Source organism: Gobius niger, assembly GCF_951799975.1.
Source record: "Gobius niger genome assembly, contig: SCAFFOLD_46, whole genome shotgun sequence".
NCBI classification, from domain to species: Eukaryota; Metazoa; Chordata; class Actinopteri; order Gobiiformes; family Gobiidae; genus Gobius; species Gobius niger.
The window spans coordinates 56,974-82,315 of NW_027639282.1; the positions used below are offsets into that span (position 1 = coordinate 56,974).

General features: G+C 39.4%; 1 protein-coding gene across 1 annotated transcript in view; it reads right to left on the reverse strand.

Annotated features, from left to right (window-relative positions):
* Positions 1-4,309: 4,309 nt before the first annotated feature.
* Positions 4,310-25,342, reverse strand: part of dnajc1 (DnaJ (Hsp40) homolog, subfamily C, member 1) — a 31,763-nt gene continuing 10,730 nt past the window's right edge. The window contains exons 8-12 of the mRNA XM_079583090.1: positions 15,456-15,637; positions 15,265-15,384; positions 14,239-14,290; positions 13,763-14,115; positions 4,310-4,556 (exon numbers count right to left, since the gene is read on the reverse strand). Coding sequence (XP_079439216.1) covers positions 4,485-4,556; positions 13,763-14,115; positions 14,239-14,290; positions 15,265-15,384; positions 15,456-15,637 — 779 coding nt within the window. The 3' untranslated portion in view covers positions 4,310-4,484. The remainder of the gene's footprint in view (positions 4,557-13,762; positions 14,116-14,238; positions 14,291-15,264; positions 15,385-15,455; positions 15,638-25,342) is intronic.

Here is a 25,342-nt window from a genome sequence, read left to right on the forward strand (position 1 = left end):
GAGAGACTTGGAGCAGAACACTGTGGCCTTGATGACTCACTCAGATGGAAGGGAACCCTCAGATGCTCTCAGAGCTTTAGAAGAAGCAGAGGTTCAATGTGCCAGAGACCAGAACGACGACCCAGTTCATTTCTGCTTCAACAACCGTCAAAAGGAAAGGATCGAAGATGGAGAAGCTGAAAGAGCAGAAAAGGATTTTGAAATGTCAAATAATGGAATGAAAGACCTGACAGAGTTCCTTGGACGATGTCGTCCTCGGTCCCTGATGAAAACACAGTTGAGGGAGGGAGACCATCTCAAGGCCTGTATCCAGAACCTGAAGGAGAGAGTTGAAACTATACTGATGAAAGAAAAGGTGATTGAGACAAACAAAGAGGAACTGATGAGATATGAAGCAGAGATGAAGGAGGACGAGGACTTCACCTTAGACGTAGAAGAACACTACAAAAGCAAAGAGACGATTCCAGGCTCTGGGTTTTGGGCCAGGGCTTTTCGTAGTGGAGCCACTGTTTGTGACAAATGTGGGGAGAACTGTCATTTCCCAGGATGCACCATTGCCCTCACTTCATCCTGGTGTGAAGCAATGAAAGATGGAAGATGCACCTCCTGCACCAGGAAATGTCCAGTGGAAGATCATGTGAAAGATAACAAGATCTATGTGAACAAGACCAGACGTGTGACAAAGACCTTTAAAGAAATGAAGGCCAGATACGAGGAGAACAAAGCCCAGGGTGAGGAGGAGACCAGCCTGCTGGAGGATCAGTTGGAGGATCTGGAGAAGGAACTGGCCGCACTTCAACGACAGAGAAAAATGTGCCTGTATGAAGCCGAACAGATTAAGCAGCTGATCGATCGGAACCCAGATTTAGTTTCCAAATATGACTATCTGGATTCGCTGATTGAGAAGATGATGTTGAGTGGAAATTGAGTGAATGAGAGGATGAACGAGAGGAACAGGGCATGCACTTACTTTAGTTCAGGAGGCTGAGTTTTGGTCCAGTTAAAAATATCATCTGTTTATTATTTGAATCAACTTTTCTGACATTGTTCATGTCAAATGTAAATAAAGCCACAGATTGAAGAGATTCCTCAGTCTCTGCTTCTGTGTGTGATGTTTACAGTGAAATCACTCAGAAAAGCAGCAAAGTGATTTATGCTTTATCTGTGTATTTTTATCTGTGTATTTTTATCTGTGTTTATTTTTATCTGTGTATTTTTATCTGTGTTTATTTTTATCTGTGTATTTTTATCTGTGTTTATTTTTATCTGTGTTTATTTTTATCTGTGTATTTTTATCTGTTTATTTTTATCTGAGTATTTTTATCTGTGTTTATTTTTATCTGTGTATTTTTGTGTTTATTTTTATCTGTGTATTTTTATCTGTTTATTTTTATCTGAGTATTTTTATCTGTGTGTATTTTTATCTGTGTATTTTTGTGTTTATTTTTATCTGTGTATTTGTATCTGTGTGTATTTTTATCTGTGTTTATTTTTATCTGTGTATTTTTGTGTTTATTTTTATCTGTGTATTTTTATCTGTGTATTTTTATCTGTGTATTTTTATCTGTGTTTATTTTTATCTGAGTATTTTTATCTGTGTATTTTTATCTGTGTTTATTTTTATCTGTATATTTTTGTGTTTATTTTTATCTGTGTATTTGTATCTGTGTATTTTTATCTGTGTTTATTTTTATCTGAGTATTTTTGTGTTTATTTTTATCTGTGTATTTTTGTGTTTATTTTTATCTGTGTTTATTTTTATCTGTGTATTTGTATCTGTGTGTATTTGTATCTGTGTTTATTTTTATCTGTGTATTTGTATCTGTGTGTATTTTTATCTGTGTATTTTTGTGTTTATTTTTATCTGTGTATTTGTATCTGTGTATTTGTATCTGTGTTTATTTTTATCTGTGTATTTGTATCTGTGTGTATTTGTATCTGTGTTTATTTTTATCTGTGTATTTGTATCTGTGTTTATTTTTATCTGTGTTTATTTTTATCTGTGTATTTTTATCTGTGTATTTGTATCTGTGTTTATTTTTATCTGTGTATTTTTGTGTTTATTTTTATCTGTGTATTTGTATCTGTGTTTATTTTTATCTGTGTATTTTTGTGTTTATTTTTATCTGTGTATTTGTATCTGTGTGTATTTTTATCTGTGTTTATTTGTATCTGTGTGTATTTTTATCTGTGTTTATTTTTATCTGTGTATTTGTATCTGTGTGTATTTTTATCTGTGTATTTTTGTGTTTATTTTTATCTGTGTATTTGTATCTGTGTTTATTTTTATCTGTGTATTTGTATCTGTGTGTATTTGTATCTGTGTTTATTTTTATCTGTGTATTTGTATCTGTGTTTATTTTTATCTGTGTTTATTTTTATCTGTGTATTTTTATCTGTGTATTTGTATCTGTGTTTATTTTTATCTGTGTATTTTTGTGTTTATTTTTATCTGTGTATTTGTATCTGTGTTTATTTTTATCTGTGTATTTTTGTGTTTATTTTTATCTGTGTATTTGTATCTGTGTGTATTTGTATCTGTGTTTATTTTTATCTGTGTATTTGTATCTGTGTATTTTTATCTGTGTATTTTTGTGTTTATTTTTATCTGTGTATTTTTGTGTTTATTTTTATCTGTGTATTTGTATCTGTGTTTATTTTTATCTGTGTATTTTTATCTGTGTTTATTTTTATCTGTGTATTTTTATCTGTGTTTATTTTTATCTGTGTTTATTTTTATCTGAGAATTTTTATCTGAGATTATTTTTATCTGAGTATTTTTATCTGAGTTTATTTTTATCTGAGTATTTTTATCTGAGATTATTTTTATCTGAGTATTTTTATCTGAGTTTATTTTTATCTGAGTATTTGTATCTGTGTTTATTTTTATCTGTGTATTTGTATCTGTGTTTATTTTTATCTGTGTTTATTTTTATCTGTGTATTTTTATCTGTGTATTTGTATCTGTGTTTATTTTTATCTGTGTATTTTTGTGTTTATTTTTATCTGTGTATTTGTATCTGTGTTTATTTTTATCTGTGTATTTTTGTGTTTATTTTTATCTGTGTATTTGTATCTGTGTGTATTTGTATCTGTGTTTATTTTTATCTGTGTATTTGTATCTGTGTATTTTTATCTGTGTATTTTTGTGTTTATTTTTATCTGTGTATTTTTGTGTTTATTTTTATCTGTGTATTTGTATCTGTGTTTATTTTTATCTGTGTATTTTTATCTGTGTTTATTTTTATCTGTGTTTATTTTTATCTGAGAATTTTTATCTGAGATTATTTTTATCTGAGTATTTTTATCTGAGTTTATTTTTATCTGAGTATTTTTATCTGAGATTATTTTTATCTGAGTATTTGTATCTGTGTTTATTTTGTCACTTATTCACTAATGCTCATGTTTTCATTGTTTCACATTTATCATTTTTTGCAAAATCCAAATAAACAGTTAAACGTTTCTATCCCAGGTTTGTTTTGTTTGTTTGACATTTCAGTGAAAGTATCAAAGTATTTAATTTAAAACCTTTGTTTTGTTCAAAAGGTTGATTTAGTTTGAAATACATTGAACTGATCAAACTTGGTGATACTGAGCACCTGGTCCACAAACCATGTGAATGTTTTAACCTCAACAGCGGAAAACATCTGGATTGTTCATCATAAACTTACCGTAAATGCACCTAAAATATTAGGTTCATTTATTACTTAACATTTCAAACCCTCTCCCAGCGGCTGGAACATTGACGCCTTTTATTTTGTCGGGACAACAGGAAGTGTTTCGTTGCTGTTAGCGGAGCTTTGACATCAATGTCACTGCAGGTTTCTGTTTCGTTTTTACCGGACCGGATTATTTGTTGTTATCTTGTGTAAAGGCGAGTTTAGACGGAGCGTTTGTGTTTGTGATCGATCATGAGACTGACCCGAGAGAAGACGAGACGCTCGCGCTGATGGGAGGAGTTATTTTGAGGCGTGGGACTGACCTGCACACGGAGCAGCTGGACGTGCTTTGAAGACGCGATGGAGACTTTATTAAAACCCTGGAGGGTCATAAACATTTGCCCTGTTTCCAAATATGGTCACAGGAGGTTTGAAAAGTGGCTAAATCTGTGTCAAAGTTACGCTCGGATCAGCTCCTCCGCAGCGTCCCCCTCGGCCCGGGTTCAGTTTGTTACTTCCTGCACGTGAGTTTTCATTTACACCAGGATGACCCGGCCTCTGTCGGACACCAGGGGGCGCTCTCAGACACCAGGGGGCGCTCTCAGACACCAGGGGGCGCTCTCAAACAGACGCACAAACAGGTTTTTTAAACTTTATTGAAAGTGTAATAAATACTTGACGGTTTAAGGCACTAAATCATTAACAAAAATAAACAGCACTGAAGGAGGGGGCGGGGCCAGCACCGCTCTGTCCGGGGGGGCGGGGCCAGGGGGCGGGGCTCCGGCTGTAACAAACCTTTGGCAACACAGTCCGGGAGGTCGAGGGTCACGAGGTCTTGGTCTGTTTCCGTTTCTGAACCAGCTCCGCCAGAGCCTTGTACCGAGCCGTGCACTCGTCCTGAGGGAACAGGAAACCAAACCAGAAACATAGAAACATATCAGAAACTCGGAAACCAAACCAGAAACTAAACCAGAAACATGTCAGAAACTCAGAAACTAAATCAGAAACTAAATCAGAAACTAAATCAGAAACTCAGAAACTAAATCAGAAACTAAGTCAGAAACTAAATCAGAAACTAAATCAGAAACTAAGTCAGAAACTAAGTCAGAAACTAAGTCAGAAACTAAGTCAGAAACTAAATCAGAAACTAAGTCAGAAACTAAGTCAGAAACTAAGTCAGAAACTAAATCAGAAACTAAATCAGAAACTAAATCAGAAACTAAGTCAGAAACTAAGTCAGAAACTAAGTCAGAAACTAAATCAGAAACTAAGTCAGAAACTAAATCAGAAACTAAGTCAGAAACTAAATCAGAAACTAAATCAGAAACTAAATCAGAAACTAAGTCAGAAACTAAGTCAGAAACTAAGTCAGAAACTAAATCAGAAACTAAGTCAGAAACTAAATCAGAAACTAAATCAGAAACTAAACCAGAAACTAAATCAGAAACTAAATCAGAAACTAAATCAGAAACTAAATCAGAAACTAAGTCAGAAACTAAGTCAGAAACTAAATCAGAAACTAAATCAGAAACTAAGTCAGAAACTAAGTCAGAAACTAAATCAGAAACTAAATCAGAAACTAAGTCAGAAACTAAATCAGAAACTAAGTCAGAAACTAAACCAGAAACTAAATCAGAAACTAAATCAGAAACTAAATCAGAAACTAAATCAGAAACTAAGTCAGAAACTAAGTCAGAAACTAAATCAGAAACTAAGTCAGAAACATCAGAAACTAAATCAGAAACTAAGTCAGAAACTAAATCAGAAACTAAGTCAGAAACTAAGTCAGAAACTAAACCAGAAACTAAATCAGAAACTAAGTCAGAAACTAAACCAGAAACTAAATCAGAAACTAAGTCAGAAACTAAGTCAGAAACTAAACCAGAAACTAAATCAGAAACTAAATCAGAAACTAAGTCAGAAACTAAGTCAGAAACTAAATCAGAAACTAAGTCAGAAACTAAATCAGAAACTAAGTCAGAAACTAAATCAGAAACTAAGTCAGAAACTAAATCAGAAACTAAGTCAGAAACTAAATCAGAAACTAAGTCAGAAACTAAATCAGAAACTAAATCAGAAACTAAATCAGAAACTAAGTCAGAAACTAAACCAGAAACTAAATCAGAAACTAAGTCAGAAACTAAACCAGAAACTAAATCAGAAACTAAATCAGAAACTAAGTCAGAAACTAAATCAGAAACTAAGTCAGAAACTAAATCAGAAACTAAGTCAGAAACTAAGTCAGAAACATCAGAAACTAAATCAGAAACTAAATCAGAAACTAAACCAGAAACTAAGTCAGAAACTAAATCAGAAACTAAATCAGAAACTAAATCAGAAACTAAATCAGAAACTAAATCAGAAACTAAATCAGAAACTAAACCAGAAACTAAATCAGAAACTAAACCAGAAACTAAACCAGAAACTAAGTCAGAAACTAAATCAGAAACTAAATCAGAAACTAAACCAGAAACTAAGTCAGAAACTAAATCAGAAACTAAATCAGAAACTAAATCAGAAACTAAGTCAGAAACTAAATCACAAACTAAATCACAAACTAAATCAGAAACTAAACCAGAAACTAAGTCAGAAACTAAACCAGAAACTAAGTCAGAAACTAAATCAGAAACTAAATCAGAAACTAAATCACAAACTAAATCACAAACTAAATCAGAAACTAAGTCAGAAACTAAACCAGAAACTAAGTCAGAAACTAAATCAGAAACTAAATCAGAAACTAAATCAGAAACTAAATCAGAAACTAAGTCAGAAACTAAATCAGAAACTAAGTCAGAAACTAAACCAGAAACTAAGTCAGAAACTAAATCAGAAACTAAACCAGAAACTAAATCAGAAACTAAATCAGAAACTAAACCAGAAACTAAATCAGAAACTAAATCAGAAACTAAACCAGAAACTAAACCAGAAACTAAATCACAAACTAAATCACAAACTAAATCAGAAACTAAACCAGAAACTAAATCAGAAACTAAACCAGAAACTAAATCAGAAACTAAGTCAGAAACTAAGTCAGAAACTAAATCAGAAACTAAGTCAGAAACTAAACCAGAAACTAAACCAGAAACTAAGTCAGAAACTAAATCAGAAACTAAACCAGAAACTAAACCAGAAACTAAACCAGAAACTAAACCAGAAACTAAATCAGAAACTAAATCAGAAACTAAACCAGAAACTAAACCAGAAACTAAATCACAAACTAAATCACAAACTAAATCAGAAACTAAACCAGAAACTAAATCAGAAACTAAACCAGAAACTAAGTCAGAAACTAAGTCAGAAACTAAATCAGAAACTAAGTCAGAAACTAAACCAGAAACTAAATCAGAAACTAAGTCAGAAACTAAGTCAGAAACTAAATCAGAAACTAAACCAGAAACTAAATCAGAAACTAAACCAGAAACTAAATCAGAAACTAAACCAGAAACTAAACCAGAAACTAAATCACAAACTAAATCAGAAACTAAATCAGAAACTAAGTCAGAAACTAAGTCAGAAACTAAACCAGAAACTAAATCAGAAACTAAACCAGAAACTAAACCAGAAACTAAACCAGAAACTAAATCAGAAACTAAATCAGAAACTAAATCAGAAACTAAGTCAGAAACTAAATCAGAAACTAAGTCAGAAACTAAATCAGAAACAAATCAGAAACTAAACCAGAAACTAAATCAGAAACTAAATCAGAAACTAAATCAGAAACAAATCAGAAACTGAACCAGAAACTAAACCAGAAACTAAATCAGAAACTCAGAAACTCAGAAACTAAATCAGAAACTAAATCACAAACTAAACCAGAAACTAAATCAGAAACTCAGAAACTAAATCAGAAACTAAACCAGAAACTAAATCAGAAACTAAGTCAGAAACTAAACCAGAAACTAAATCAGAAACTAAATCAGAAACAAATCAGAAACTGAACCAGAAACTAAATCAGAAACTAAATCAGAAACTAAATCAGAAACTAAATCAGAAACTAAGTCAGAAACTAAATCAGAAACTAAGTCAGAAACTAAATCAGAAACTGAACCAGAAACTAAATCAGAAACTAAATCAGAAACTAAATCAGAAACTAAGTCAGAAACTAAATCAGAAACTAAATCAGAAACTAAATCAGAAACTAAGTCAGAAACTAAGTCAGAAACTAAATCAGAAACTAAATCAGAAACTAAGTCAGAAACTAAGTCAGAAACTAAATCAGAAACTAAATCAGAAACTAAATCAGAAACTAAGTCAGAAACTAAATCAGAAACTAAGTCAGAAACTAAATCAGAAACTGAACCAGAAACTAAATCAGAAACTAAATCAGAAACTAAATCAGAAACTAAATCAGAAACTAAATCAGAAACTAAATCAGAAACTAAGTCAGAAACTAAATCAGAAACTGAACCAGAAACTAAATCAGAAACTAAATCAGAAACTAAATCAGAAACTAAACCAGAAACTAAGTCAGAAACTAAACCAGAAACTAAATCAGAAACTAAATCAGAAACTAAATCAGAAACTAAGTCAGAAACTAAACCAGAAACTAAATCAGAAACTAAATCAGAAACTAAATCAGAAACTAAATCAGAAACTAAACCAGAAACTAAATCAGAAACTAAGTCAGAAACTAAGTCAGAAACTAAACCAGAAACTAAATCAGAAACTAAATCACAAACTAAATCACAAACTAAATCAGAAACTAAGTCAGAAACTAAATCAGAAACTAAATCAGAAACTAAGTCAGAAACTAAGTCAGAAACTAAGTCAGAAACTAAGTCAGAAACTAAGTCAGAAACTAAGTCAGAAACTAAACCAGAAACTAAGTCAGAAACTAAATCAGAAACTAAATCAGAAACTAAATCAGAAACTAAGTCAGAAACTAAGTCAGAAACTAAGTCAGAAACTAAGTCAGAAACTAAGTCAGAAACTAAACCAGAAACTAAGTCAGAAACTAAATCAGAAACTAAATCAGAAACTAAATCAGAAACTAAGTCAGAAACTAAGTCAGAAACTAAGTCAGAAACTAAGTCAGAAACTAAGTCAGAAACTAAACCAGAAACTAAGTCAGAAACTAAATCAGAAACTAAATCAGAAACTAAATCAGAAACTAAATCAGAAACTAAGTCAGAAACTAAATCAGAAACTAAACCAGAAACTAAGTCAGAAACTAAATCAGAAACTAAACCAGAAACTAAATCAGAAACTAAATCAGAAACTAAACCAGAAACTAAATCAGAAACTAAATCAGAAACTAAACCAGAAACTAAACCAGAAACTAAATCACAAACTAAATCACAAACTAAATCAGAAACTAAACCAGAAACTAAATCAGAAACTAAGTCAGAAACTAAGTCAGAAACTAAATCAGAAACTAAGTCAGAAACTAAACCAGAAACTAAATCAGAAACTAAGTCAGAAACTAAGTCAGAAACTAAATCAGAAACTAAACCAGAAACTAAATCAGAAACTAAATCAGAAACTAAACCAGAAACTAAATCAGAAACTAAACCAGAAACTAAACCAGAAACTAAATCACAAACTAAATCAGAAACTAAATCAGAAACTAAGTCAGAAACTAAGTCAGAAACTAAACCAGAAACTAAATCAGAAACTAAACCAGAAACTAAATCAGAAACTAAATCAGAAACTAAATCAGAAACTAAGTCAGAAACTAAATCAGAAACTAAGTCAGAAACTAAATCAGAAACAAATCAGAAACTAAACCAGAAACTAAATCAGAAACTAAATCAGAAACTAAATCAGAAACAAATCAGAAACTGAACCAGAAACTAAACCAGAAACTAAATCAGAAACTCAGAAACTCAGAAACTAAATCAGAAACTAAATCAGAAACTAAATCACAAACTAAACCAGAAACTAAATCAGAAACTCAGAAACTAAATCAGAAACTAAACCAGAAACTAAATCAGAAACTAAGTCAGAAACTAAGTCAGAAACTAAACCAGAAACTAAATCAGAAACTAAACCAGAAACTAAATCAGAAACTAAATCAGAAACTAAATCAGAAACTAAGTCAGAAACTAAACCAGAAACTAAATCAGAAACAAATCAGAAACTAAGTCAGAAACTAAACCAGAAACTAAATCACAAACTAAATCACAAACTAAATCAGAAACTAAATCAGAAACTAAATCAGAAACTAAACCAGAAACTAAGTCAGAAACTAAACCAGAAACTAAATCAGAAACTAAACCAGAAACTAAATCAGAAACTAAATCAGAAACTAAATCAGAAACTAAGTCAGAAACTAAACCAGAAACTAAATCAGAAACTAAATCAGAAACTAAGTCAGAAACTAAACCAGAAACTAAATCAGAAACAAATCAGAAACTAAGTCAGAAACTAAACCAGAAACTAAATCAGAAACAAATCAGAAACTAAGTCAGAAACTAAACCAGAAACTAAATCAGAAACTAAATCAGAAACTAAATCAGAAACTAAGTCAGAAACTAAACCAGAAACTAAATCAGAAACAAATCAGAAACTGAACCAGAAACTAAATCAGAAACTAAACCAGAAACTAAGTCAGAAACTAAACCAGAAACTAAATCAGAAACTAAATCAGAAACAAATCAGAAACTAAGTCAGAAACTAAACCAGAAACTAAATCAGAAACTAAGTCAGAAACTAAACCAGAAACTAAATCAGAAACTAAATCAGAAACTAAATCAGAAACTAAATCAGAAACTAAACCAGAAACTAAATCAGAAACTAAGTCAGAAACTAAGTCAGAAACTAAACCAGAAACTAAATCAGAAACTAAACCAGAAACTAAATCAGAAACTAAACCAGAAACTAAACCAGAAACTAAACTCAGAAACTAAACCAGAAACTAAACCAGAAACTAAACTCAGAAACCAAACCAGAAACTAAATCAGAAACTAAGTCAGAAACAAATCAGAAACTGAACCAGAAACTAAATCAGAAACTAAACCAGAAACTAAGTCAGAAACTAAACCAGAAACTAAATCAGAAACTAAATCAGAAACAAATCAGAAACTAAACCAGAAACTAAATCAGAAACTAAGTCAGAAACTAAACCAGAAACTAAATCAGAAACTAAATCAGAAACTAAATCAGAAACTAAATCAGAAACTAAATCAGAAACTAAGTCAGAAACTAAGTCAGAAACTAAACCAGAAACTAAATCAGAAACTAAACCAGAAACTAAACCAGAAACTAAATCAGAAACTAAACCAGAAACTAAATCAGAAACTAAATCAGAAACTAAGTCAGAAACTAAATCAGAAACTAAGTCAGAAACTAAATCAGAAACAAATCAGAAACTAAACCAGAAACTAAATCAGAAACTAAATCAGAAACTAAATCAGAAACAAATCAGAAACTGAACCAGAAACTAAACCAGAAACTAAATCAGAAACTCAGAAACTCAGAAACTAAATCAGAAACTAAATCAGAAACTAAACCAGAAACTAAATCAGAAACTAAATCAGAAACTAAACCAGAAACTAAATCAGAAACTAAATCAGAAACTAAATCAGAAACTGAACCAGAAACTAAACCAGAAACTAAATCAGAAACTAAACCAGAAACTAAATCAGAAACTAAATCAGAAACTAAGTCAGAAACTAAATCAGAAACTAAATCAGAAACTAAACCAGAAACTAAATCAGAAACTAAATCAGAAACTAAATCAGAAACTGAACCAGAAACTAAACCAGAAACTAAATCAGAAACTCAGAAACTCAGAAACTAAATCAGAAACTAAATCAGAAACTAAATCAGAAACTGAACCAGAAACTAAACCAGAAACTAAATCAGAAACTAAACCAGAAACTAAGTCAGAAACTCAGAAACTCAGAAACTAAATCAGAAACTAAGTCAGAAACTGAACCAGAAACTAAATCAGAAACTAAACCAGAAACTAAATCAGAAACTAAGTCAGAAACTAAACCAGAAACTAAATCAGAAACTAAATCAGAAACTAAATCAGAAACTAAACCAGAAACTAAATCAGAAACTAAGTCAGAAACTAAATCAGAAACTAAGTCAGAAACTAAACCAGAAACTAAATCAGAAACTAAACCAGAAACTAAATCAGAAACTAAGTCAGAAACTAAACCAGAAACTAAATCAGAAACTCAGAAACTCAGAAACTAAATCAGAAACTAAATCAGAAACTCAGAAACTAAATCAGAAACTAAATCAGAAACTAAATCACAAACTAAACCAGAAACTAAACCAGAAACTAAATCAGAAACTAAATCACAAACTAAACCAGAAACTAAACCAGAAACCAAAGTCAGTCCGCGCTGTAGGTCCCGCCTCCCGCTCCTGAACCAATCGTCTGCTCAGCTTCATGATCGTCTGTACTTTTGCAAAGTGAAGAGAGACTATAGATAATGTCCCTCCCTCTTCTTTCAAGCTCCGCCCCCTCTCTCCTGATTGGACCCGACAGGCGGGCTCACAGGAAAAGCTCGTCTCATTGGTCGACTCAGAGGAAGCCAGACTCTGATTAGTCTATTTAGACAGTTTAGTACAGTGGGCGTGTCCTGTGCTAAGTGGGCGTGTCCTGTGCTAAGTGGGCGTGTCCTGTGCTAAGTGGGCGTGTCCTGTGCTAAGTGGGCGTGTCCTGTGCTAAGTGGGCGTGCCATTTGCTAAGTGGGCGTGTCCTGTGCTAAGTGGGCGTGTCCTGTGCTAAGTGGGCGTGTCCTGTGCTAAGTGGGCGTGTCCTGTGCTAAGTGGGCGTGTCATGTGCTAAGTGGGCGTGGCCTGTGCGTGGTGGGCGTGTCCTGTGCTAAGTGGGCGTGCCCTGTGCGTGGTGGGCGTGCCCTGTGCGTGGTGGGCGTGCCATGTGCTAAGTGGGCGTGCCCTGTGCGTGGTGGGCGTGTCCTGTGCTAAGTGGGCGTGGCCTGTGCTAAGTGGGCGTGGCCTGTGCTAAGTGGGCGTGTCCTGTGCTAAGTGGGCGTGGCCTGTGCGTGGTGGGCGTGCCATGTGCTAAGTGGGCGTGCCCTGTGCGTGGTGGGCGTGCCCTGTGCGTGGTGGGCGTGCCATGTGCTAAGTGGGCGTGTCCTGTGCTAAGTGGGCGTGCCCTGTGCGTGGTGGGCGTGCCCTGTGCGTGGTGGGCGTGCCCTGTGCGTGGTGGGCGTGCCATGTGCTAAGTGGGCGTGTCCTGTGCTAAGTGGGCGTGTCCTGTGCTAAGTGGGCGTGGCCTGTGCTAAGTGGGCGTGGCCTGTGCTAAGTGGGCGTGTCCTGTGCGTGGTGGGCGTGTCCTCTGCTAAGTGGGCGTGTCCTGTGCTAAGTGGGCGTGGCCTGTGCTAAGTGGGCGTGTCCTCTGCTAAGTGGGCGTGTCCTGTGCTAAGTGGGCGTGGCCTGTGCTAAGTGGGCGTGTGCTGTACGTGGTGGGCGTGGCCTGTGCTAAGTGGGCGTGTCCTGTGCTAAGTGGGCGTGCCCTGTGCTAAGTGGGCGTGTCCTGTGCGTGGTGGGCGTGTCCTCTGCTAAGTGGGCGTGTCCTGTGCTAAGTGGGCGTGGCCTGTGCTAAGTGGGCATGTGCTGTACGTGGTGGGCGTGGCCTGTGCTAAGTGGGCGTGTGCTGTACGTGGTGGGCGTGCCATGTGCTAAGTGGGCGTGTCCTGTGCTAAGTGGGCGTGTCCTGTGCGTGGTGGGCGTGGCCTGTGCGTGGTGGGCGTGTCCTGTGCTAAGTGGGCGTGTCCTGTGCTCAGTGGGCGTGGCCTGTGCTAAGTGGGCGTGTCCTGTGCGTGGTGGGCGTGTCCTGTGCTAAGTGGGCGATTCCTGTGCTAAGTGGGCGTGTCCTGTGCTAAGTGGGCGTGTCCTGTGCTAAGTGGGCGTGTCCTGTGCTAAGTGGGCGTGTCCTGTGCTAAGTGGGCGTGGCCTGTGCTAAGTGGGCGTGTGCTGTACGTGGTGGGCGTGGCCTGTGCTAAGTGGGCGTGTCCTGTGCGTGGTGGGCGTGGCCTGTGCTAAGTGGGCGTGTCCTGTGCGTGGTGGGCGTGCCATGTGCTAAGTGGGCGTGTCCTGTGCTAAGTGGGCGTGTCCTGTGCGTGGTGGGCGTGCCATGTGCTAAGTGGGCGTGTCCTGTGCGTGGTGGGCGTGGCCTGTACCTTGCTCCGCCCCGGCACAGCTCCGGCGATGCGAGTCCATCTCTCAGCTGTTCCTCGGGGAAACTGCTGCAGCGCCGCCTCCAGGAGGCGCTGTTGGTTCTGTGTCCAGGGGGTGGAGCCTGTGGGAGGACAGGGGGCGGGGTCCGGCTCAGGCTCCTCCTCCTCTTCCTGGGCGTTGGGGTCGAAGTCCGCCTGACGACGACCTTTGGCCTTCACCTGGCCCCGCCTCCTCACAGGAGACTCCTCCCCCTCCTCGCAGACCACGTCCTCTCTCTGCGTGATGTCATCGTCTGCCGGTAGTGATGTCACTGGGGGCGTGGCCTTGAGCTCGGACAGCTTCACCTTCTGCAGCCCTGGACCAATCACAGAAAACAGGAAGGATCAGTTTTGTAGGTCTTAGCTTTCAAATGAGGCGCTTCACTGTCGCTCTCCAGTCCAGAAGCGTTCAGATTTGGGTAAAGCCGAGCTGGTCTCACCTGTGTGGCTGTGGATCACCTGCTCCTTCACCTGCTTCACTTTGGTCGTGACCTGAAACAGAACTCCTGGTCAGCACAGACACAGACGCACCTCGTCACAGAAGAGGGCGTGGCCTCGTCGAGGGGAAACAGAAGCTTTAGAGAAACAACATTTTCCCTCTTTTCAGCCATTTTCTGATTAAATATATAAGATAATATAATAATATAAACTTATTTATAAAGTCAAGTGTAAATCGGGCCCATATGGATATTTTCTCACAGCAGATTGTTCAGTAGAAGTGAAAAAACGGCAGTTGTAGCAAGCGCTAGCTAACCGTTAGCATTAGCCCGATGCTAACATGTAGCATCATGTTAGCATTCTCCGTTATTCATGTATTTATGGGCTGTTGAACCACTTTGCTCCTCCCCATGTCTTTGAATCTTTATTTAGTAGAAACTATATTCATAATTCAGCGTTTGTTACAGAAGTTTTTGAATAATTAAAGTTTAGATTTTTCTCAAAATTGTTTTCCCCCTTAACTGTTTTCAAATATGACCATATATGGGCAACTCCAGAGATGCGTCTGGATCTATTGATACAAACTTTCTCTAATTATTCAAAAACTACTTTAACAAACGCTGAATTATGAATAAAGTTTCTACTAAATAAAGATTCAAAGACATGGGGAGGAGCAAAGTGGTTCAACAGCCCATAAATACATAAATAACGGAGAATGCTAACATGATGCTACATGTTAGCATCGGGCTAATGCAAACGGTTAGCTAGCGCTTGCTACAACTGCCGTTTTTTCGCTTCTACTGAACAATCTGCAGTGAGAAAATATCCATATGGGCCTGATTTACACCTGACTTTATTTATGTGATAAATAAGTTGATATTCCACCAGAAAATGGCTAAAAAGAGGGAAAATGTTGTTTCTCTAAAGCTTCTATTTTCCCCCTCGCGAGGCCCCGCCCCCTTCTATGACGAGATGCGTCTGTGTCTGTCCACGTCTCATAAAGCTGTTTCTGAAGCGTGACCTCTGACCTCTGCCACGCCGCGGTTCAGCTCGTGGGCGATTCTCTCCCACCGACCCGGAGTCCCCCCGGGAAACTTCACCATGAGGCGGGACAGCAGACTCAGGTCCTCCTCCGACCAATCAGAGGCCTGCGGCAGATCATGACATTACTCTACTGGGGCCCCGGACCCCGCTTTGGGAACCCGTTAAAAACACAGACCTTCTTCTTGGGCCGCTGCTCCTGGAGCCAGTCGTCCATCTGGTCCTCGATCTCCTCCAGGGCGGCGTCGTATCCATGGAGACCGTTCCCGGGCTGGAGGTTACCGTGGAGACCGTCGTCGAGGGAGGGGTCGTACACGGGAAACTCCACCTTCGGCTTCTTCACCTTCACCTTCCGCTCCCCTGGACACACACCTGGTTCTTACTGATGCTCCTGGTTCTTACTGATGTTCCTGGTTCTTACTGATGCTCCTGGTTCTTACTCATGTTCCTGGTTCTTACTGATGTTTCTGGTTCTTACTGATGCTCCTGGTTCTTACTGATGCTCCTGGTTCTTACTGATGCTCCTGGTTCTTACTGATGCTCCTGGTTCTTACTGATGTTCCTGGTTCTTACTGATGCTCCTGGTTCTTACTGATGCTCCTGGTTCTTACTGATGTTCCTGGTTCTTACTGATGCTCCTGGTTCTTACTCATGTTCCTGGTTCTTACTGATGCTCCTGGTTCTTACTGATGCTCCTGGTTCTTACTGATGCTCCTGGTTCTTACAGATGTTCCTGGTTCTTACTGATGTTCCTGGTTCTTACTGATGCTCCTGGTTCTTACTGATGCTCCTGGTTCTTACTGATGCTCCTGGTTCTTATTCATGTTCCTGGTTCTTACTGATGTTCCTGGTTCTTACTGATGTTTCTGGTTCTTACTGATGTTTCTGGTTCTTACTGATGTTTCTGGTTCTTACTGATGCTCCTGGTTCTTACTGATGTTCCTGGTTCTTACTGATGTTCCTGGTTCTTACTGATGCTCCTGGTTCTTACTGATGTTTCTGGTTCTTACTGATGCTCCTGGTTCTTACTGATGCTCCTGGTTCTTACTGATGCTCCTGGTTCTTACTGATGCTCCTGGTTCTTACTGATGCCCCTGGTTCTTACTGATGTTCCTGGTTCTTACTCATGTTCCTGGTTCTTACTGATGTTTCTGGTTCTTACTGATGCTCCTGGTTCTTACTCATGTTTCTGGTTCTTACTGATGCTCCTGGTTCTTACTGATGCTCCTGGTTCTTACTCATGTTTCTGGTTCTTACTGATGTTCCTGGTTCTTACTGATGTTTCTGGTTCTTACTGATGTTTCTGGTTCTTACTGATGCTCCTGGTTCTTACTGATGCCCCTGGTTCTTACTGATGCTCCTGGTTCTTACTGATGCTCCTGGTTCTTACTGATGTTCCTGGTTCTTACTGATGCTCCTGGTTCTTACTGATGTTTCTGGTTCTTACTGATGCTCCTGGTTCTTACTCATGTTTCTGGTTCTTACTGATGTTTCTGGTTCTTACTGATGCTCCTGGTTCTTACTCATGTTTCTGGTTCTTACTGATGTTCCTGGTTCTTACTGATGTTCCTGGTTCTTACTGATGTTTCTGGTTCTTACTGATGCTCCTGGTTCTTACTCATGTTTCTGGTTCTTACTGATGTTCCTGGTTCTTACTGATGCTCCTGGTTCTTACTGATGTTTCTGGTTCTTACTGATGCTCCTGGTTCTTACTGATGCTCCTGGTTCTTACTGATGTTTCTGGTTCTTACTGATGCTCCTGGTTCTTACTGATGCTCCTGGTTCTTACTCATGTTTCTGGTTCTTACTGATGTTCCTGGTTCTTACTGATGTTCCTGGTTCTTACTGATGTTCCTGGTTCTTACTGATGTTCCTGGTTCTTACTGATGTTCCTGGTTCTTACTGATGTTCCTGGTTCTTACTGATGCTCCTGGTTCTTACTCATGTTCCTGGTTCTTATTGATGCTCCTGGTTCTTACTGATGTTCTTGGTTCTTACTCATGTTCCTGGTTCTTACTGATGCTCCTGGTTCTTACTGATGCTCCTGGTTCTTACTGATGCTCCTGGTTCTTACTCATGTTCCTGGTTCTTACTGATGCTCCTGGTTCTTACTGATGCTCCTGGTTCTTATTGATGTTCCTGGTTCTTACTGATGCTCCTGGTTCTTACTGATGTTCCTGGTTCTTACTGATGTTCCTGGTTCTTATTGATGCTCCTGGTTCTTACTGATGCTCCTGGTTCTTACTCATGTTCCTGGTTCTTACTGATGCTGATGGTTCTTACTGATGTTCCTGGTTCTTACTGATGTTCCTGGTTCTTACTGATGCTCCTGGTTCTTATTCATGTTCCTGGTTCTTACTGATGTTCCTGGTTCTTACTCATGTTCCTGGTTCTTACTGATGCTGATGGTTCTTACTGATGTTCCTGGTTCTTACTGATGTTCCTGGTTCTTATTGATGCTCCTGGTTCTTACTGATGCTCCTGGTTCTTACTGATGTTCCTGGTTCTTACTGATGCTCCTGGTTCTTACTCATGTTCCTGGTTCTTACTGATGCTGATGGTTCTTACTGATGTTCCTGGTTCTTACTGATGTTCCTGGTTCTTATTGATGCTCCTGGTTCTTACTGATGCTCCTGGTTCTTACTCATGTTTCTGGTTCTTACTCATGTTTCTGGTTCTTACTGATGTTTCTGGTTCTTACTGATGTTCCTGGTTCTTACTGATGCTCCTGGTTCTTACTGATGTTCCTGGTTCTTACTCATGTTCCTGGTTCTTATTGATGCTCCTGGTTCTTACTGATGTTCCTGGTTCTTACTCATGTTCCTGGTTCTTACTGATGCTCCTGGTTCTTATTCATGTTCCTGGTTCTTACTGATGTTCCTGGTTCTTATTGATGCTCCTGGTTCTTACTCATGTTTCTGGTTCTTACTGATGCTCCTGGTTCTTACTGATGTTCCTGGTTCTTACTGATGCTCCTGGTTCTTACTGATGTTCCTGGTTCTTACTCATGTTCCTGGTTCTTACTGATGTTCCTGGTTCTTACTGATGCCCCTGGTTCTTACTGATGCTCCTGGTTCTTACTGATGTTCCTGGTTCTTACTGATGTTCCTGGTTCTTACTCATGTTCCTGGTTCTTACTGATGCTCCTGGTTCTTACTGATGCTCCTGGTTCTTACTCATGCTCCTGGTTCTTACTGATGCTCCTGGTTCTTACTGATGTTCCTGGTTCTTACTCATGTTCCTGGTTCTTACTCATGCTCCTGGTTCTTACTGATGCTCCTGGTTCTTACTGATGTTCCTGGTTCTTACTCATGTTCCTGGTTCTTACTGATGCTCCTGATTCTTACTCATGTTTCTGGTTCTTACTGATGTTCCTGGTTCTTACTCATGCTCCTGGTTCTTACTGATGCTCCTGGTTCTTACTGATGCTCCTGGTTCTTACTCATGCTCCTGGTTCTTACTGATGCTCCTGGTTCTTACTCATGTTCCTGGTTCTTACTCATGTTCCTGGTTCTTACTGATGCTCCTGATTCTTACTGATGTTCCTGGTTCTTACTGATGCTCCTGGTTCTTACTGATGTTCCTGGTTCTTACTGATGCTCCTGGTTCTTACTGATGTTCCTGGTTCTTACTGATGCTCCTGGTTCTTACTGATGCTCCTGATTCTTACTGATGTTTCTGGTTCTTACTGATGTTCCTGGTTCTTACTGATGCTCCTGGTTCTTACTGATGTTCCTGGTTCTTATTCATGTTCCTGGTTCTTACTGATGCTCCTGGTTCTTACTCATGTTCCTGGTTCTTACTGATGCTCCTGGTTCTTACTGATGCTCCTGGTTCTTACTGATGCTCCTGGTTCTTACTGATGCTCCTGGTTCTTACTGATGCTCCTGGTTCTTACTCATGTTTCTGGTTCTTACTCATGTTCCTGGTTCTTACTGATGTTCCTGGTTCTTACTGATGCTCCTGGTTCTTACTGATGCTCCTGGTTCTTACTCATGTTCCTGGTTCTTACTGATGTTCCTGGTTCTTACTGATGCTCCTGGTTCTTACTCATGTTCCTGGTTCTTACTCATGTTCCTGGTTCTTACTCATGTTCCTGGTTCTTACTCATGTTCCTGGTTCTTACTGATGCTCCTGGTTCTTACTCATGTTCCTGGTTCTTACTGATGCTCCTGATTCTTACTGATGTTCCTGGTTCTTACTGATGCTCCTGGTTCTTACTGATGTTTCTGGTTCTTACTGATGCTCCTGGTTCTTACTGATGCCCCTGGTTCTTACTGATGCTCCTGGTTCTTATTCATGTTCCTGGTTCTTACTGATGCTCCTGGTTCTTACTCATGTTCCTGGTTCTTACTGATGCTCCTGGTTCTTACTCATGTTCCTGGTTCTTACTCATGTTCCTGGTTCTTACTCATGTTCCTGGTTCTTACTCATGTTCCTGGTTCTTACTGATGCTCCTGGTTCTTACTGATGCTCCTGGTTCTTACTCATGTTCCTGGTTCTTACTCATGTTCCTGGTTCTTACTGATGCTCCTGGTTCTTACTGATGCTCCTGGTTCTTACTGATGCTCCTGGTTCTTACTGATGTTCCTGGTTCTTACTGATGCCCCTGGTTCTTACTCATGTTCCTGGTTCTTACTGATGCTCCTGGTTCTTACTGATGCTCCTGGTTCTTAATGATGCTCCTGGTTCTTACTCATGTTCCTGGTTCTTACTGATGCTCCTGGTTCTTACTCATGTTCCTGGTTCTTATTCATGTTCCTGGTTCTTACTCATGTTCCTGGTTCTTACTGATGTTCCTGGTTCTTAATGATGCTCCTGGTTCTTACTGATGCTCCTGGTTCTTACTGATGCTCCTGGTTCTTACTGATGTTCCTGGTTCTTACTCATGTTCCTGGTTCTTACTGATGTTCTTGGTTCTTACTGATGTTCCTGGTTCTTACTGATGTTCTTGGTTCTTACTAATGTTTCTGGTTCTTACTGATGTTCCTGGTTCTTACTGATGTTCCTGGTTCTTACTGATGCTCCTGGTTCTTACTGATGCTCCTGGTTCTTACTGATGTTCCTGGTTCTTACTCATGTTCCTGGTTCTTATTCATGTTCCTGGTTCTTACTCATGTTCCTGGTTCTTACTCATGTTCCTGGTTCTTACTGATGCTCCTGGTTCTTACTGATGCTCCTGGTTCTTACTGATGTTTCTGGTTCTTACTGATGTTCCTGGTTCTTACTGATGTTCCTGGTTCTTACTCATGTTCCTGGTTCTTATTCATGTTCCTGGTTCTTACTCATGTTCCTGGTTCTTACTCATGTTCCTGGTTCTTACTCATGTTCCTGGTTCTTACTGATGTTCCTGGTTCTTACTGATGTTCCTGGTTCTTACTCATGTTCCTGGTTCTTATTCATGTTCCTGGTTCTTACTCATGTTCCTGGTTCTTACTGATGTTCCTGGTTCTTACTCATGTTCCTGGTTCTTATTCATGTTCCTGGTTCTTACTCATGTTCCTGGTTCTTACTGATGTTCCTGGTTCTTACTCATGTTCCTGGTTCTTACTCATGTTCCTGGTTCTTATTCATGTTTCTGGTTCTTACTCATGTTCCTGGTTCTTACTGATGTTCCTGGTTCTTACTGATGCTCCTGGTTCTTACTGATGCTCCTGGTTCTTACTGATGCTCCTGGTTCTTACTGATGCTCCTGGTTCTTACTCATGTTCCTGGTTCTTACTCATGTTCCTGGTTCTTACTGATGCTCCTGGTTCTAACTGATGTTTCTGGTTCTTACTGATGTTCCTGGTTCTTACTGATGTTCCTGGTTCTTACTGATGTTTCTGGTTCTTACTGATGTTCCTGGTTCTTACTGATGTTCCTGGTTCTTACTGATGCTCCTGGTTCTTACTGATGTTTCTGGTTCTTACTGATGCTCCTGGTTCTTACTGATGCTCCTGGTTCTTACTCATGTTCCTGGTTCTTACTGATGCTCCTGGTTCTTACTGATGTTCCTGGTTCTTACTGATGCTCCTGGTTCTTACTGATGTTTCTGGTTCTTACTGATGCTCCTGGTTCTTACTGATGCTCCTGGTTCTTACTCATGTTCCTGGTTCTTACTGATGCTCCTGGTTCTTACTGATGTTCCTGGTTCTTACTGATGTTTCTGGTTCTTATTCATGTTTCTGGTTCTTACTGATGTTTCTGGTTCTTATTCATGTTCCTGGTTCTTACTGATGCTCCTGGTTCTTACTGATGCTCCTGGTTCTTACTGATGTTCCTGGTTCTTACTCATGTTTCTGGTTCTTATTCATGTTCCTGGTTCTTACTGATGCTCCTGGTTCTTACTGATGTTCCTGGTTCTTACTGATGTTTCTGGTTCTTACTGATGCTCCTGGTTCTTACTGATGCTCCTGGTTCTTACTCATGTTCCTGGTTCTTACTGATGCTCCTGGTTCTTACTGATGTTCCTGGTTCTTACTCATGTTCCTGGTTCTTACTCATGTTCCTGGTTCTTACTGATGTTCCTGGTTCTTACTGATGCTCCTGGTTCTTACTGATGTTCTTGGTTCTTACTGATGTTCCTGGTTCTTACTCATGTTCCTGGTTCTTACTCATGTTCCTGGTTCTTACTCATGTTCCTGGTTCTTACTGATGTTTCTGGTTCTTACTCATGTTCCTGGTTCTTACTCATGTTTCTGGTTCTTACTCATGTTCCTGGTTCTTACTGATGCTCCTGGTTCTTACTCATGTTCCTGGTTCTTACTCATGTTTCTGGTTCTTACTCATGTTCCTGGTTCTTACTGATGCTCCTGGTTCTTACTCATGTTCCTGGTTCTTACTCATGTTCTTGGTTCTTACTGATGCTCCTGGTTCTTACTGATGCTCCTGGTTCTTACTGATGTTCCTGGTTCTTACTCATGTTCCTGGTTCTTACTCATGTTCCTGGTTCTTACTCATGTTCCTGGTTCTTACTGATGTTCCTGGTTCTTACTGATGCTCCTGGTTCTTACTCATGTTCCTGGTTCTTACTGATGCTCCTGGTTCTTACTCATGTTCCTGGTTCTTACTCATGTTCCTGGTTCTTACTCATGTTCCTGGTTCTTACTGATGTTCCTGGTTCTTACTGATGCTCCTGGTTCTTACTGATGTTCTTGGTTCTTACTCATGTTCCTGGTTCTTACTCATGTTCCTGGTTCTTACTGATGTTCCTGGTTCTTACTGATGCTCCTGGTTCTTACTCATGTTCCTGGTTCTTACTCATGTTCCTGGTTCTTACTGATGTTTCTGGTTCTTACTCATGTTCCTGGTTCTTACTGATGCTCCTGGTTCTTACTCATGTTCCTGGTTCTTACTGATGCTCCTGGTTCTTACTCATGTTTCTGGTTCTTACTCATGTTCCTGGTTCTTACTGATGCTCCTGGTTCTTACTCATGTTCCTGGTTCTTACTCATGTTTCTGGTTCTTACTCATGTTCCTGGTTCTTACTGATGCTCCTGGTTCTTACTCATGTTCCTGGTTCTTACTCATGTTCTTGGTTCTTACTGATGCTCCTGGTTCTTACTGATGCTCCTGGTTCTTACTGATGTTCCTGGTTCTTACTCATGTTCCTGGTTCTTACTCATGTTCCTGGTTCTTACTCATGTTCCTGGTTCTTACTGATGTTCCTGGTTCTTACTGATGCTCCTGGTTCTTACTCATGTTCCTGGTTCTTACTGATGCTCCTGGTTCTTACTCATGTTCCTGGTTCTTACTCATGTTCCTGGTTCTTACTCATGTTCCTGGTTCTTACTGATGTTCCTGGTTCTTACTGATGCTCCTGGTTCTTACTGATGTTCTTGGTTCTTACTCATGTTCCTGGTTCTTACTCATGTTCCTGGTTCTTACTCATGTTTCTGGTTCTTACTGATGTTCCTGGTTCTTACTCATGTTTCTGGTTCTTACTGATGTTCCTGGTTCTTACTCATGTTCCTGGTTCTTACTCATGCTCCTGGTTCTTACTGATGTTCCTGGTTCTAACTGATGCTCCTGGTTCTTACTGATGTTCCTGGTTCTTACTCATGTTTCTGGTTCTAACTGATGTTCCTGGTTCTTACTCATGTTCCTGGTTCTTACTGATGCTCCTGGTTCTTACTGATGTTCCTGGTTCTTACTCATGTTCCTGGTTCTTACTGATGTTCCTGGTTCTTACTCATGTTCCTGGTTCTTACTGATGTTCCTGGTTCTTACTCATGTTTCTGGTTCTTACTGATGCTCCTGGTTCTTACTCATGTTCCTGGTTCTTACTGATGTTCCTGGTTCTTACTCATGTTCCTGGTTCTTACTCATGTTCCTGGTTCTTACTCATGTTCCTGGTTCTTACTGATGTTTCTGGTTCTTACTGATGCTCCTGGTTCTTACTCATGTTCCTGGTTCTTACTGATGTTCCTGGTTCTTACTGATGCTCCTGGTTCTTACTGATGTTCCTGGTTCTTACTGATGTTCCTGGTTCTTACTGATGTTCCTGGTTCTTATTCATGTTCCTGGTTCTTACTGATGCTCCTGGTTCTTACTGATGCTCCTGGTTCTTACTGATGTTCCTGGTTCTTACTGATGTTCCTGGTTCTTACTGATGTTCCAGGTTCTTACTGATGCCCCTGGTTCTTACTGATGCTCCTGGTTCTTACTGATGCTCCTGGTTCTTACTGATGCTCCTGGTTCTTACTCATGTTTCTGGTTCTTACTCATGTTCCTGGTTCTTACTCATGTTCCTGGTTCTTACTGATGCTCCTGGTTCTTACTGATGTTCCTGGTTCTTACTGATGCTCCTGGTTCTTACTGATGTTCCTGGTTCTTACTGATGCTCCTGGTTCTTACTCATGTTCCTGGTTCTTACTGATGCTCCTGGTTCTTACTGATGCTCCTGGTTCTTACTGATGCTCCTGGTTCTTACTGATGCTCCTGGTTCTTACTCATGTTCCTGGTTCTTACTGATGCTCCTGGTTCTTACTGATGTTTCTGGTTCTTACTGATGCTCCTGGTTCTTACTGATGCTCCTGGTTCTTACTCATGTTCCTGGTTCTTACTGATGTTCCTGGTTCTTACTGATGTTCCTGGTTCTTACTGATGTTTCTGGTTCTTACTGATGTTCCTGGTTCTTACTGATGTTCCTGGTTCTTACTCATGTTTCTGGTTCTTACTGATGCTCCTGGTTCTTACTGATGTTTCTGGTTCTTACTGATGTTTCTGGTTCTTACTGATGCTCCTGGTTCTTACTGATGTTCCTGGTTCTTACTGATGTTTCTGGTTCTTACTGATGCTCCTGGTTCTTACTGATGTTCCTGGTTCTTACTGATGTTTCTGGTTCTTACTGATGTTCCTGGTTCTTACTGATGTTCCTGGTTCTTACTGATGTTCCTGGTTCTTACTGATGTTCCTGGTTCTTACTGATGTTCCTGGTTCTTACTGATGTTCCTGGTTCTTACTCATGTTCCTGGTTCTTACTGATGTTCCTGGTTCTTACTGATGTTCCTGGTTCTTACTGATGTTTCTGGTTCTTACTGATGTTCCTGGTTCTTACTGATGTTCCTGGTTCTTACTCATGCTCCTGGTTCTTACTGATGCTCCTGGTTCTTACTGATGCTCCTGGTTCTTACTCATGCTCCTGGTTCTTACTGATGCTCCTGGTTCTTACTCATGTTCCTGGTTCTTACTCATGTTCCTGGTTCTTACTGATGCTCCTGATTCTTACTGATGTTCCTGGTTCTTACTGATGCTCCTGGTTCTTACTGATGTTCCTGGTTCTTACTGATGCTCCTGGTTCTTACTGATGTTCCTGGTTCTTACTGATGCTCCTGGTTCTTACTGATGCTCCTGATTCTTACTGATGTTTCTGGTTCTTACTGATGTTCCTGGTTCTTACTGATGCTCCTGGTTCTTACTGATGTTCCTGGTTCTTATTCATGTTCCTGGTTCTTACTGATGCTCCTGGTTCTTACTCATGTTCCTGGTTCTTACTGATGCTCCTGGTTCTTACTGATGCTCCTGGTTCTTACTGATGCTCCTGGTTCTTACTCATGTTCCTGGTTCTTACTGATGTTCCTG